Here is a 12,846-nt window from a genome sequence, read left to right on the forward strand (position 1 = left end):
ACCCATCAGGTCTCTTAGGGAATAAAAATCTGCTTTTCTAAAGTCCAAGATATGTATTTTACTACTCTCTTTTCTTCCTTTGGTCAGGATCCTGAAATCTACCATCTCATGATCACTGCTTCCCAGGTTGCCACCCACCTCTACTTCCCGTATTAGTTCCTCCCTGTTTGTGAATAACACGTAATAAGTTTGCCTAGCCACTGTCTTAATATTTGTGTATAAAAACAGGATTTTGTGTGAACAGAATCAGGTTTGTGTGTAAAGAATCAGATAGACAAAATTCAGAAGCAATATTTATAGGTTAAACTCCTACCCAAGTAGAAAAAACAACTGAGGAGAGCTGGCAATTTTTCAAAGGGACATTATTAAAGGCCCAAAAGCAAGCTATTCCGATGTGTCGGAAAGATAGAAAATACGGCAAAAGACCGTTTTGGCTTAACCACAAGATCTTGCATGATCTAAAAATAAAAAGGAGTCATAAAAAATGGAAAGTAGGGCAAATTACAAAGGATGAATATAGGCAAACAGCACAGGAATGCAGGGGCAAGATTAGAAAGGCAAAGGCACAGAATGAGCTCAAACTAGCTATGGGGAATAAAGGGAAATAAGAAGACTTTTTATAAATACATTAGAAGCAAGAGGAAGACCAAGGAAAGGGTAGGCCCACTGGTCAGTGAGGAGGGAGAAACAGTAATAGGAAACTTGGAAATGGCAGAGATGCTCAATGACTTCTTTGTTTCGGTCTTCACCAAGAAGTCTGTAGGAATGCCTAACATAGTGAATGCTAGTGGGAAGGGGGTAGTTTTAGAAGGTAAAATAAAAAAAGAACAAGTCAAAAATCACCTAGAAAAAGTTAGATGCTTGCAAGTCACCAGGGCGTGATGAAATGCATCCTAGAATACTCAAGGAGCTGATAGAGGAGGTATCTGAGCCTCTAGCTATCATCTTTGGAAAATCATGGGAGACAGGAGAGATTCCAGAGGACTGGAAAAGGGCAAATATAGTGCCCATCTATAAAAAGGGAAACAAGAACAACCCAGGAAACTACAGACCAGTTAGTTTAACTTCTGTGCCAGGGAAGATAATGGAGCAAGTAATTAAAGAAATCATCTGTAAACACTTGGAAAGTGGCAAGGTGATAGGGAACAGCCAGCCTGGATTTGTAAAGAAAAAAATCGTGTCAAACCAATCTGATAGCTTTCTTTGATAAGATAACGAGTCTTGTGGCTAAGGGAGAAGCGGTGGATGTGGTATACTTAGACTTTAGTAAGGCGTTTGATACAGTCTCGCATGATATTCTTATCAATAAACTAGGTAAACACAGCTTAGATGGGGCTACTATAAGGTAGGTGCATAACTGGCTGGATAACTGTACTCAGAGAGTAGTTATTAATGGTTCACAATCCTGTTGGAAAGGCATAACAAGTGAGGTTCCACAGGGGGTCTGTTTTGGGACCGGCTCTGTTCAATATCTTTATCAACGATTTAGATATTGGTATAGAAAGTACGCTTATTAAGTTTGCAGATGATACCAAGTTAGGAGGGGTTGCAACTAATCTGGAGGATAGGGTCATAATTCAAAATGACCTGGACAAATTGGAGAAATGGTATGAGATAAATAGGATGAAGTTTAATGAAGACAAATGCAAAGTGCTCCACTTAGGAAGGAACAATCAGTTTCATACATACAGAATGGGAAGCGACTGTCTGGGAAGGAGTATGGCAGAAAGGGATCTAGGGGTTATTGTGGACCAGAAGTTGAATATGAGTCAGCAGTGTGATGCTGTTGCAAAGAAAGCAAACATGATTCTGGGATGAATTAACAGGTGTGTTGTGAGCAAGACACAAGAAGTCATTCTTGCGCTCTACTCTGTGCTGTTTAGGCCTCAATTAGAGTATTGTGTTAAGTTCTGGGCACCGCATTTCAAGAAAGATGTGGAGAAATTGGAGAAGGTCCAGAGAAGAGCAATGAGAATGATTAAAGGTCTAGAAAACATGACCTATGAGGGAAGACTGAAGGAATTGGGTTTGTTTAGTTTAGAAAAGAGAAGATTGAGGGGGGACATGATAGCAGTTTTCTGATATCTAAAAGGGTGTCATAAGGAGGAGGGAGAAAACTTGTTCATCTTGGCCTCCGGGGATAGAACAAGAAGCAATGGGCTTAAACTGCAGCAAGGGAGATTTAGGTTGGACATTAGGAAAAAGTTCCTAACTGTCAGGGTGGTCAAACACTGGAATAAATTGCTCAGGGAGGTTGTGGAATCTCCATCTCTGGAGGTATTTAAGAGTAGGTTAGATAAATGTCTACCTGGGATGGTTTAGACAGTATTTGGTCCTGCCATGAGGGCAGGGGACTGGACTAGATCTCTCGAGGTCCCTTCCAGGCCTAGTATTCTATGAATTGGTTAAAGAGCATAAACTGATAACATTTTCCAGATTTTTTTCGCCTGTCAAAATGTAAGTTAAAACCTTAACCTACAATCTCCACGCAGCTCCCATTGGTCAGGAATGACAGTCCATGGCCAATGGAAGCTGTGAGCAGCTGTACTTAAACAATCTCGGCAGCCCACTGGAGCTAATCCTGGTGAACTGCGTCCATCCCATGGGGCACTTATTGCCCACCCTTGGTCTAATGCAATTCAAGCAAGGGCTCATCTGCATAACAAATAGAAGTTCACAGACAACCTTGTATATACTCTTATTCCGGAAGAGTGTCCGGTTAAGTAAATGTATTTCAAACTGACACACAAAACTAAAAAGCAGGTCTTGTATTTGCACAAGTAAGCAGTGATACTAGTATAACCACACTAGTTTACATTTATATTCTAAGTTATACTGAAAAAGATTTTCCAGTTCAGGCAAGGTCTAGACCAATTAAAAAAAAGCAGAATCCCAACAGATTGGTGAGGCATGATTTCCCTTTACAAAAACCATACTGTATCCAATGTATCATGTTTACCTGTGTGTATACTAGTTCTATACTGTAGTTTCATCCTGCGCTAAAAGATATCCACATGCTCTACTCCTTCCTTGGATTTTTAGCCAAAGAAACAAAATTCAGATCAAGACTTTTCTCTAAGCTTGTCTATCTCGATACTTCTTTGCCTGCACCTTTGACTTCCCCATTCCTACAGGACCTTTGCTAGTCATGGTCTCACACCATCTGCATCAGCAGAGAATCAGAAGAACCCATTAGGAGAGATTTTCAAAAGGTATAAATAACAGTTGGGTCTCTCAAGTCAGTAGTTAAACACCTAAGGCCCGTGCCTTTGAAAAATTCAATCATTTTCCAGCTGGATCAATAATTACTAACATAGTGAGCTATTTCAGACATACACTGCCAACTTCTCATCATCCCCTCAAAATAGTATATTTGTGATTAATTATATAGTCAGGGACAGGAAATATATTTTATCAAACTCATTATTGCCTTACTTTCACTTCGCTGTAATCTCTCCAGGTCAAGCTACAATTTTGTTCTGGGAATTTCTACAAACTTGTTCATGGTTGCATTTATATTAAAAAACTCGACAAAGTATAATTTGAAGCAGCCATTAAAAATGCACATGTGCATGTATGTTTGAGACATGGTTTCTTTTTGATTCAAGTGGTAATGTGAAAGGAGGATCTTCACAAGAGCCCTGAAGACCTCTGCAGGTTTTACCACTGAGGCTTCACAGGTGAGTTTGAGAACCACTGACCTAATATAAAAATAAATGTAAGTATGCTGCTTGCAAGCAATAAAAAAAATAAAATAAAAAATTGTTACCTGTAAATGGAAAATCTAGTTCTAATATTAAAACAGGCAAATTTGTAATAGTGTACTGTGTTCAATTCAGTTTGGGTTATTACATAAAAATTAGAGACTGGAAAGATCAATGGAGGGCAATTAGTATGACTGAAGAAATGTAATCAGAAGCTTAGAGGAACTATGCATGTATTCTTTAGAAAAGGAGAAATTAAGTTTCTCCTTTATTAAGGTCTACCAAAAATTCTAAAGGGAACAGAAAAGAAAGATGCTAACAGCACTACTTGATCTTGTGTCAAATGCAAGAATTAGTGACATGAACTCAAACTAAGGAAAGATCAGGTCCTAAAGGAATATTCCATACACACAGAATAGTTAATGGAAATAAGTTATGTGCATTCATTTGAATGTGTAAGTCATTTAAATACATGAAGTTCTGTTTATTTCAAGGCATTTCTCTCTGGAGTGTAATACTTGAAATATACACAGAAAATTTCAGACAGTATTTCCGTTTGGTGAAGGATGCACCTCTGATTCTTGACAAGAATGCTCCAACGTACGTTTAAGAAGATTATCTATTTGTAAGTTTCCTTTGAAGATGATTTTCATTCTTGGGTCTGAGCTCTTTAATGAAGGGTTGGGAAACAAGCAGCTCGCGGGCCAGACAAGGTTTGCCAAGAACAGCCCCTGGTGGGCTGCCAAACAACAAACCTGGTGAACTGTATCTGGCCTGTAGGCCACTTATTGCCCATCCCTGCCTTAGTGAGAGGTAGAAGTTCCCTCAACTCAAAGAATGTTGATCCTAAGAGCAGCAGTACCAGGTCAGAGTGCAAACCAGGTCCTCCATTAGACCTGTACAATATAAATGCTACCCTTCCAAAATGCATGGGACTCAGAAGACAAGACATTGTAAAACTATTCAAAACAGAAGGAATATGCCTCATAGAAAGAATGTTAAATATTTAAAACAGGGGTAGGGAACCTTTTTTGGGTTGGAGGCCACTGACCCACAGAAAAGTCAGTAGGGGGGAGTACACAAGTGAGAAGCAGGGGGAGGGGCAGCTGGAGTGCCAGGGTGGACTAATGCCAAGGGGGGCCTGAGGTTCCCCACCCCTGATTTAAAAGTTGCAAGTCACTCAACTGTTGGCCTAACTTTCCTCCCATTTACTTCAACTAGAAAAGTAAAGCTAATGCTGATGACTTTTGAAAATATCACATAATAGTTAAAAGTCAATCTCTCCTAATATTTAATATTCAATTTGACACGCCATATACTCAACAATGGCTGTTGTGATTGTTATGAGTATTACGCTGAACAAAATTACTAATTTCCTCAAGAAATAAAATATACTCTTTTCTACCTGCCGTGCTTTATGAGCTGTTTCAATGCCATGATTTCTTAGACAGCTTAAAGCCCTTGCATCTGGGGAGCGCCCCACGTTCCAGTCAGAAACAGCACCACTGTCTGTCATCCACTGCAACAGAAGAACCACATACAGAGACACGTTTAAAGGAAATAAGAGTACACTACCTGTCTGGCAATATGATTCATGGTAATGCCATGCTTCCTCATGCAAGTCTGTCCCCGATAATCAGGAGGGTTTCCTATTTCATAAGTAGATGTTGCTGCACTGTCTATTCTCCACTACAGAAAAACAAATTCAAATGTTTATGTTTTTCTTCACACAGTTTATATAAATACTGACTAGTTAGAAGAAAGTATATTTTGGCAACTGTAAAAATAAAAGACTGACCTTATTTTCAATGTTTTCATCAGTTACAAGTTTTCTAAAAACCGCTTCTGCTATGGGTGATCGGCAAATGTTCCCTGCAAAAACAAGAGATGGAACTAAAGTTTATCTATAGTAAAAGAAGCAAGACATTGGTTGTAAAGTATTGGCCAGCGTAAGTCTGCATGGACAGGATTGTAGTTCACATAGTTCTTTAACAGTTGATTTTATCAAATCCCCTAGGTGAATCCATTGCCAGTAAAGACAATGCTGCTAGAGCAATATGTTTATTTCCATCTCAGTACATGAGGGGAGTGAAGAAACTGCACCATGGAGCCTGCCACATACGGGACATCACTTGCATTTAATCCCGAATCTTGTTCCCCTTCTGTATGGTGTAATTACATTGCTTCTCCTCCCCCCACCAGAAAGACTTTCTGTAACCATAACTGAAATAGTAGAATTTTGAACTCTGTCTCAAATGAATGTTAACACCAAGTTTCTGTCTCTGTCTTTCATAGTTTTACTCAGAACAGTCTGGAAATTCTAAGGCAGCGTTTCTCAGCCCTTTTTTAAAAAAAGATATAAAGTATCCCCCCCTTTTTTTTAAAAAAAAAGAAAAAAGTACCTCCAGTAGCTACAGTTTTCAGACATAACATTTTTTTTCTACCATTGCAACACATTTGTTTAAACAACTTAATTGTAGCCGAGCAGGCAATGAAAATTGTGTGTAAAAAGTACAAAAATAAAGCAGTGCTGTAAAACTTAAAAATTCAGTTTTCTCCAAATTTCAGTTGTGTTGACATACCCCCCCACGCTCCCGACTTCGAGTACCCCTAAGTGTACTCATACCACTGGTTGAAAAACACTGTTCTAAGGGACTTCATATGACTCTCATCCCCATGTATTTCCGATGCACTCGCAACATATAGAATATATTTCTGACTACGATTAACTGGATGATTTGTAAAAGTTTGTTTAAAGTATTCATCTTAATCCCCAGCATGGTCCACCTGAGCTGCGTTTTTCACTCTTAAAACAATCTTAAACAATGTAGAATGCTAAAAATATTTGGGAATATCACATCCTTGCCCAAATAAAATAAAATTCAATACAAATTTTGCAGACATCATGAATACAGCACATATGAAGAATGAACTATATTCCTAGAAGTGGTCTCTTCACAAAGAAAAAAGTAATGTTACTGTAGGGGGAAATACAAGCATCTATAAGCCATCCACCAACTCTTAAAAAGTGTATGGATTCTTTTCAAGGATTACAACTGGTCAGAATCTCACAGATGAAGGAGCTTAATGTCCCTCATACGCTGTCTACAGTACATAAATATGTTCCTGTTAATACTCATGCACAGCATCATTATAAAAATTAGTTTACATTAAGGATGTAAAAGATCAACTAGTGATCATCATCCTTACCCAGCATTTTGAGCAGATCCCTTTCTGCCATGGACAGGGGGCAGCTCCAGCCCCGCAAGACTTACCAGACAGGGGTGCCAGTCTGCTAACTGGTCATGAACTTCTCTCTGTCTGGCCGTGGCACATTGCCAGACCATGCCTCAAGCTTTTATTTAGCCCCCCGCCCCCACTGGAGTTCACCAGGGAATTCCCTTCCTACCCACTTATCCACGCAGCAGCAGGGCAGGTGGGGAGAAGGGCAGCTGGGACTGTGGTGAGGCTGTTTCTACTGGGGCAGTAGGACCAGTTCTTTAAATCCGGTTCTGGAATCCACAAGAGGAGAGGGCAATTCTTGTTTTAGTCCTAAGCGAAGTGCAGGATCTGGTCCAAGAGGTAAATACACCTGGACTTGGAAATAGTGACCATAATGTAATAAAATGTAACATCCTTGTGGTGGGAAAACAAGAGGACTAAAACAAGAATTGCCCACTCCTCTTGTGGATTCCAGAACCAAATTTTCATCTCTCCATCCCGTCCTAAGGTGATGTGTACGCAGTCAATATGGGAATAGTTGAAATCCCCCACTTTTGAGTTTTTCATTTTGATAGTCTCTAATCTCCCTTAGCATTTCATAATCACTATCACTTTCCTAATCAGGTGGTCAATACTATATCCCTACTGCTATAGTCTTATTATTGGAACATGGAATTACTATCCACAGAGATCCTATGGAATATTTTGGCTCATTTAAGATTTTTACTTCATTTGATTCTACATTTCCTTTCACGTATAGTTCCACTCCCCCACCAGCACAACCATTCAATATATTTAGTATCATAGTAGGGCTGTGTCCCATTGATTGTCCTCATTCCTCCAAGTTTCCGTAATGACAATTACAGTAAAACTCCATTGGTCTGGCATCTGATGGTCCGGCACTCCTGATGGTCCGGCACCATCAGGAACCCGGAAGTGCTCCGGGCAGCCGGACCATTGGAGCTACTCTGCCCCCAGCTTCCCTGTTTCAGCCAATGCTGAAACTGACCAGCGGCTGAATCGGGGAAGCTGGGGGCAGAGCAGCTGGAGTACTGCCTGATAGGCCCCGTAGCGCTGCCCCTCAGGGCTGCGGGACCAACCCGGCAGCAACCCAGCAGTCCCCATTCAGCCACTGCTGAAACTGACCAGTGGCTGACTCCAGGAAGCCCTGGGCAGAGCAGCTCTGCCACAGGCGTCCCCGATTCAGCTGCTGCTGAAACTGACCAGCAGCGGCTGAATCGGGGATGCCTGAGGCACAGCCGGACTATCGGAAGGGGGGGAGGGGCTATGAGGGGTCTGTGGTGGCATCCCCCCCACACCACCCCAGACTCTTCAGCCCGGCATATCTGATAATCCGGCACCCCCTGGGTCCTAAAGGTGCTGGACTATCGGAAGTTTACTGTATATCAATATCCGCCTTTAAAACGAGGCATTCACCTATCTTATTACTTAGACTTCTAGCATTTGTGTATAAGCACTTTAAAAATTTATCTGTCTGCCATTTCCTGATGTGTTAGATTCTTTTTCATTTGATTGTATCATCTGATCTGACCCATATTTTATCATCTTTCATCCACTCCTAACTAGAACATAGAAAATCTCTATTAATAGACCTTCCCCTAAGAGATGTCTCTGTCTAATCCATGTGCATCTCCGCACCCATCGGCTTTTACCCAGCCCTTAGTTTAAAAACTGCTCTACAACCTTTTCCATATTACATAGAACCAGTTAACCAATTCAACAGGATTTTACAGAGGTAGTTTACATCAATGCAACTTAATTGGAAATTACCAGAGTTAACTGCACCTGTGTAAACCCCATTTTAGATTTAGATGCAGTTACCCTAGAGCAAATTTCTCTAGTGTAAAGAGGCATTAAGACAAGTCATTGCTTCAGTATTTATTGGAGGAGAGTATCATTTAATGCATCACCAAATACACTTTTGGCAGTATATCAGGGCCTCCTGTTCAAATACATATCTGGGCTGACATCCTTGCTATGTGAGTTTCTGTGATCATAACTTAATACAGCTGCAAAAGCTTTCATAAAAAGGTTAAAAAAATATTTTCATGTGTGAGGAAACCAAATGACTGCATAACAGTTTTCTCCAGAAGGTATGTTTTTTCTTCACTACTTTTTAATAGTAAGGACATGTCCCCTTAATCCCTTCTACCTGAAGCAGAAAACAAAAGTGATTATTTCTACAGCTTTCATCAAGCAAAGAACTAAGTTTATATTAGTAAGCTATTGTCCATATGGCTGAGGCTTTTCAATCACTATGTAAAATATAATGTTTATTACTCCTAAACATACAGCAAGGCAGGGGTAGGCAACAAGAGACTCAGGGGGGCTGGATGTAGTTTGCCAGGGTTAACCCTGACATGGTAAAGCACGTCCAGCCTGTGGGCTGCTTATTGCCTACCCTGGGATTAGAGAATAGAGCAGACAACTGAAAGTTAGGGAAAGAACACAGGAGCTCTAAATTGTCGCATGCCTGTGGATAAAATCAACTACAAGACACACAGAATTTAACAATCTGCATGTAGGGTATAATCTGCCAGTTACTGGCACTAGGAAAATTAATGGATGAGCACCTACAACAAAAGATACTATACAAGTGTAAAAAGAATATATATATATATTTTTAAAAAGTCTACCCTTAAATTAAATAAAAACTTCAACTTGTTCTCCTTTTCTCAGTCCCAATTTCTCTTTTATGTATTTGGGTTATTTGCATTGTTGTATGTTTAATTTATAGTTCACTGAGAAGAAAAAAAATCAGCAATGATCTAATTAGGCATGTATTAATTAGATATTTTGCTGCATAATGAATATCAGTTTCTCTTGTTATAAACAGAAAGCAGATAAGTGAATATTTGACTATTATTTTTTTTCCGAAACAAATGCATAAGAAAACAATCTGACTTTGTCTGAACCCTTTTACACTGTGGAATTAACTCTCAAGAGCATAGGAGTATCTTCAGACATGATAGCCTGTTTCACCCCTCAGACAACTGAACACTTGAATTATTGAAAGTTTCAGATATTTAAAGTGTGGATTAAAAATAACATTTATAATTTTGAATTGACTGGACTCTCAGTTTTATTCTTTGAATAAAATATTACATATACTTAATGTTAATAGTCTATCAAGATCATTTTTAGAGCACAGGAAATTTTAGACCACTACAAGTTGAACGAGGGGATTTTCCATACCAGGGGAGGTCTCTCCCAACATGGCCTGTGCTGTTCTGCTGCCTGCCTCCGCCCCAGCTAGGGCTACTGCCTGGCCCTGCTACTGCCTGCCTGGCCACGGCTAGTCAGGCTGGAACTCCGTAGCTGCTGCAGCCAGACCTAAGCTCCGCAGTCAGAGCTCTGCAGCCACAGCTGAATCCCAAGCTCTGCGGCCAGAGCTCCACAGCCATTTCCAGACCCCAAGCTCCAATGGCTGGAGCTCCACAGCCACTGTGGGACCCCAAACTCTGCAGCCGGGGCTGGAGCTCCCTGGCTGCAGCTGGGGCCAGAGCTCTGCGGCCACTGCTGAACCCTACTACCTCCTGGCCACAGGGAGAAGTCTCTGCTACACCACCCACCCCTCTGCACACATTCCCTCCCCAATGGGGCTCCCTGGTGAGTTGCCGCCCCCATGGCCAGACCTCCCTATACCTGGGCTCTCTGGTCCAGGAACATCCCTGGTCCTGCCAGACCATGGATGTTGCCAGACCAGAGAGTCCTGGTTAAGGCAGGTAAAACCTGTAGAAAAACACCACAAAACTCAACAATGGCAGAAAGAAAGCACAATTCAGTCTTAAAATTATATTTTAAATGAATGAAACTGACAGGTCAGCATTTATTACAAAAAATAAGCTCTCCCACACATCATTCAGCCTTTGTTGTCATATGACTCCAACTCTTTGGGTAACTAATATAAGGAAAACATTCAAGGGAGTTAACATTCATTACAATCATTTCAGATCAATCACTTGTTCTTTCAGACTTTATTCATCCTTCCCTGAAAATAGTTAATATGATTTATTCTCTCCATTCCCAAATTTCTCTAGTATTATTTAACACTGAGCTAAACACACAGAGCAAGCCATGTCCCTGCCCCAGAGAGTTTACAATCTAGAGGTGCTCTATTAGTGGTTATTAGCTGTTTAATTAATTGTAGACAGAAGACATTAAACTGTAATTTGCTGTGTAATGAATATCAATTTTTCATTATAAATACAAGGCAGATATGGTTTCATAACAGGTCTAATTTAACAAATGAAGACTGGCCTTCTCAAGGATCATCTTAGCTTGCCACACTCTTATATTATGATGTCAGTGTGTAGACAACGACACGATTAAGCGATAACCATAGGTTTATCAGCTAAACCTGCTGGCTACATGTATCCCTCCCTCCCTACACCATTCTGCCTCTGAATAAGAGGCAGCAAGGGGGGATGACGGCTTTTAAGCAGTCTCTCCACGAGCACAGGATCTGCATGCCATCCCCACTCTTGTGCTGCTGCCTCTGATAGAGAGGAAGCAGAGAGGAGAGTGAGGGGGGCAGGCAGGAGTCGATACATGCAAGGAGCCAACTCCCCCGAGCATCAACAACACAGACCCACCAACTCACCCCACCCTCCCCGGCGCTGCTGCCACTGCAAAGGCTGCTCTGCAGCAGCAGCCTCTGTTTCTGGGGGATTCAAGCTCCTCGCGGACAGAGGATGCTCTGTGCCAGTCTGTGCAAGGAGATGTTTTTTATAGATGTAGGAGCGGGACCTGGCAGGAGGCTGTCCAGGAGCGGGGCTAGGAGCTTACTAGGGCTGACCCCACTCCCAGGGACTATTGAATAGTCATGTAACCACTACAATTCAGTAATTATGTAACTGCATCAAATTACATGCTATCTAATATATATCCAATATCCCTATTTCTAAGTGAAATTCTTCTCATTTCTCTTCACTGATGTTTATCTTGTTTATTTCAGGAAATTCAGAAGTTTGTTTACAGCCTTTCTTCCAAACCTGGTGTCACACACACATGCATATTCTCTGCCCCATTAAATAGCTCACCCATAAAAACACGATAGTATCATAACCAGAACCTTCGCTGCAAACTCTATCGGGGAGATACTAAGCATGAACATGTAGCCTGGGGCTACACGTACTATGACACTGTATCAAGGCCTCTGGGCACAGACCGCAGCTCCTTGGGAGTGGAGTGAGCAAGCAGACTAGGAAGGGGAACGTGGATAGGAAAGACTCGAACTGCGTATTAAAGGAGCAGGGGCTCCTCAGCTACGCAGGGTGCACCTCTATCCTCCCGCCACTGAGTCACTCACCTTCATCTGCTTCCTGGGGAGCTGGGGGGAACCTACTCGGGAGGGCACGGGCTCTACTCTTACCCCCTCCCCAGCCCGCCCTTCCTGCGGCTGCTGCCCCGGAACGGCCCCTCTCTCCCCTGCGCGGCCGCCCCGCACTCACCCAGGCACACGAAAAGCACCGACTTCACATCCCCAGCCGCCATCTTCCTCCCCCGGCCGAACCAAAAAGAAGAAGGGTCCTTCCTTCGGGCTTCTTCCCTTTGCCAGACCGTCGCGAAAACTTCCCCGCGCTTTGCGGCGGCGCCGCACGTTAACGGCGTCTATTGTGTGTGCCTGATAGGAAGTGAAGGTGGGGAATAAAAGGCACTACAATATTCTCGCACAGTCTGGCAAAGCCACTGGGGCCCGAATAATAAACCCATCATGGCGTTGACGTGTGTAAAAACATCAGGCACTTGTATGGACACCCCCTCTATCCCTCCCAGCTGCACCTGTCCCAGGTGAGCAGCTCCCAGGGGCCCTTCCTTCACCTTGCAGCAGGCAATCAGGGCTGCGAGATAGTTTGGGCCTGGCAGCGTCCTCTCGCCTCTTCCCAGTACTGTGCAG

General features: G+C 42.1%; 1 protein-coding gene across 6 annotated transcripts in view; it reads right to left on the bottom strand.

Annotated features, from left to right (window-relative positions):
* ACP1 (acid phosphatase 1) overlaps positions 1-12,621 on the bottom strand; it is a 29,963-nt gene extending 17,342 nt beyond the window's left edge. For 2 of the 6 annotated variants that reach the window (XM_075923563.2, XM_075923565.2), the window contains exons 1-3: positions 12,401-12,559; positions 5,503-5,576; positions 5,280-5,393 (exon numbers count right to left, since the gene is read on the bottom strand). In XM_075923563.2, the coding sequence (XP_075779678.1) occupies positions 5,280-5,393; positions 5,503-5,576; positions 12,401-12,443 (231 nt within the window). In that variant the 5' untranslated portion in view covers positions 12,444-12,559. Of the gene's footprint in view, positions 1-5,109; positions 5,224-5,279; positions 5,394-5,502; positions 5,577-12,400 lie in introns of all 6 variants that reach the window. The other 4 variants (XM_075923564.2, XM_075923566.2, XM_089777066.1 and 1 more) reach the window with 4 other exon arrangements.
* Positions 12,622-12,846: the final 225 nt, after the last annotated feature.

Source organism: Pelodiscus sinensis, chromosome 3, assembly GCF_052426305.1.
Source record: "Pelodiscus sinensis isolate ZL-2025 chromosome 3, ASM5242630v1, whole genome shotgun sequence".
NCBI classification, from domain to species: Eukaryota; Metazoa; Chordata; order Testudines; family Trionychidae; genus Pelodiscus; species Pelodiscus sinensis.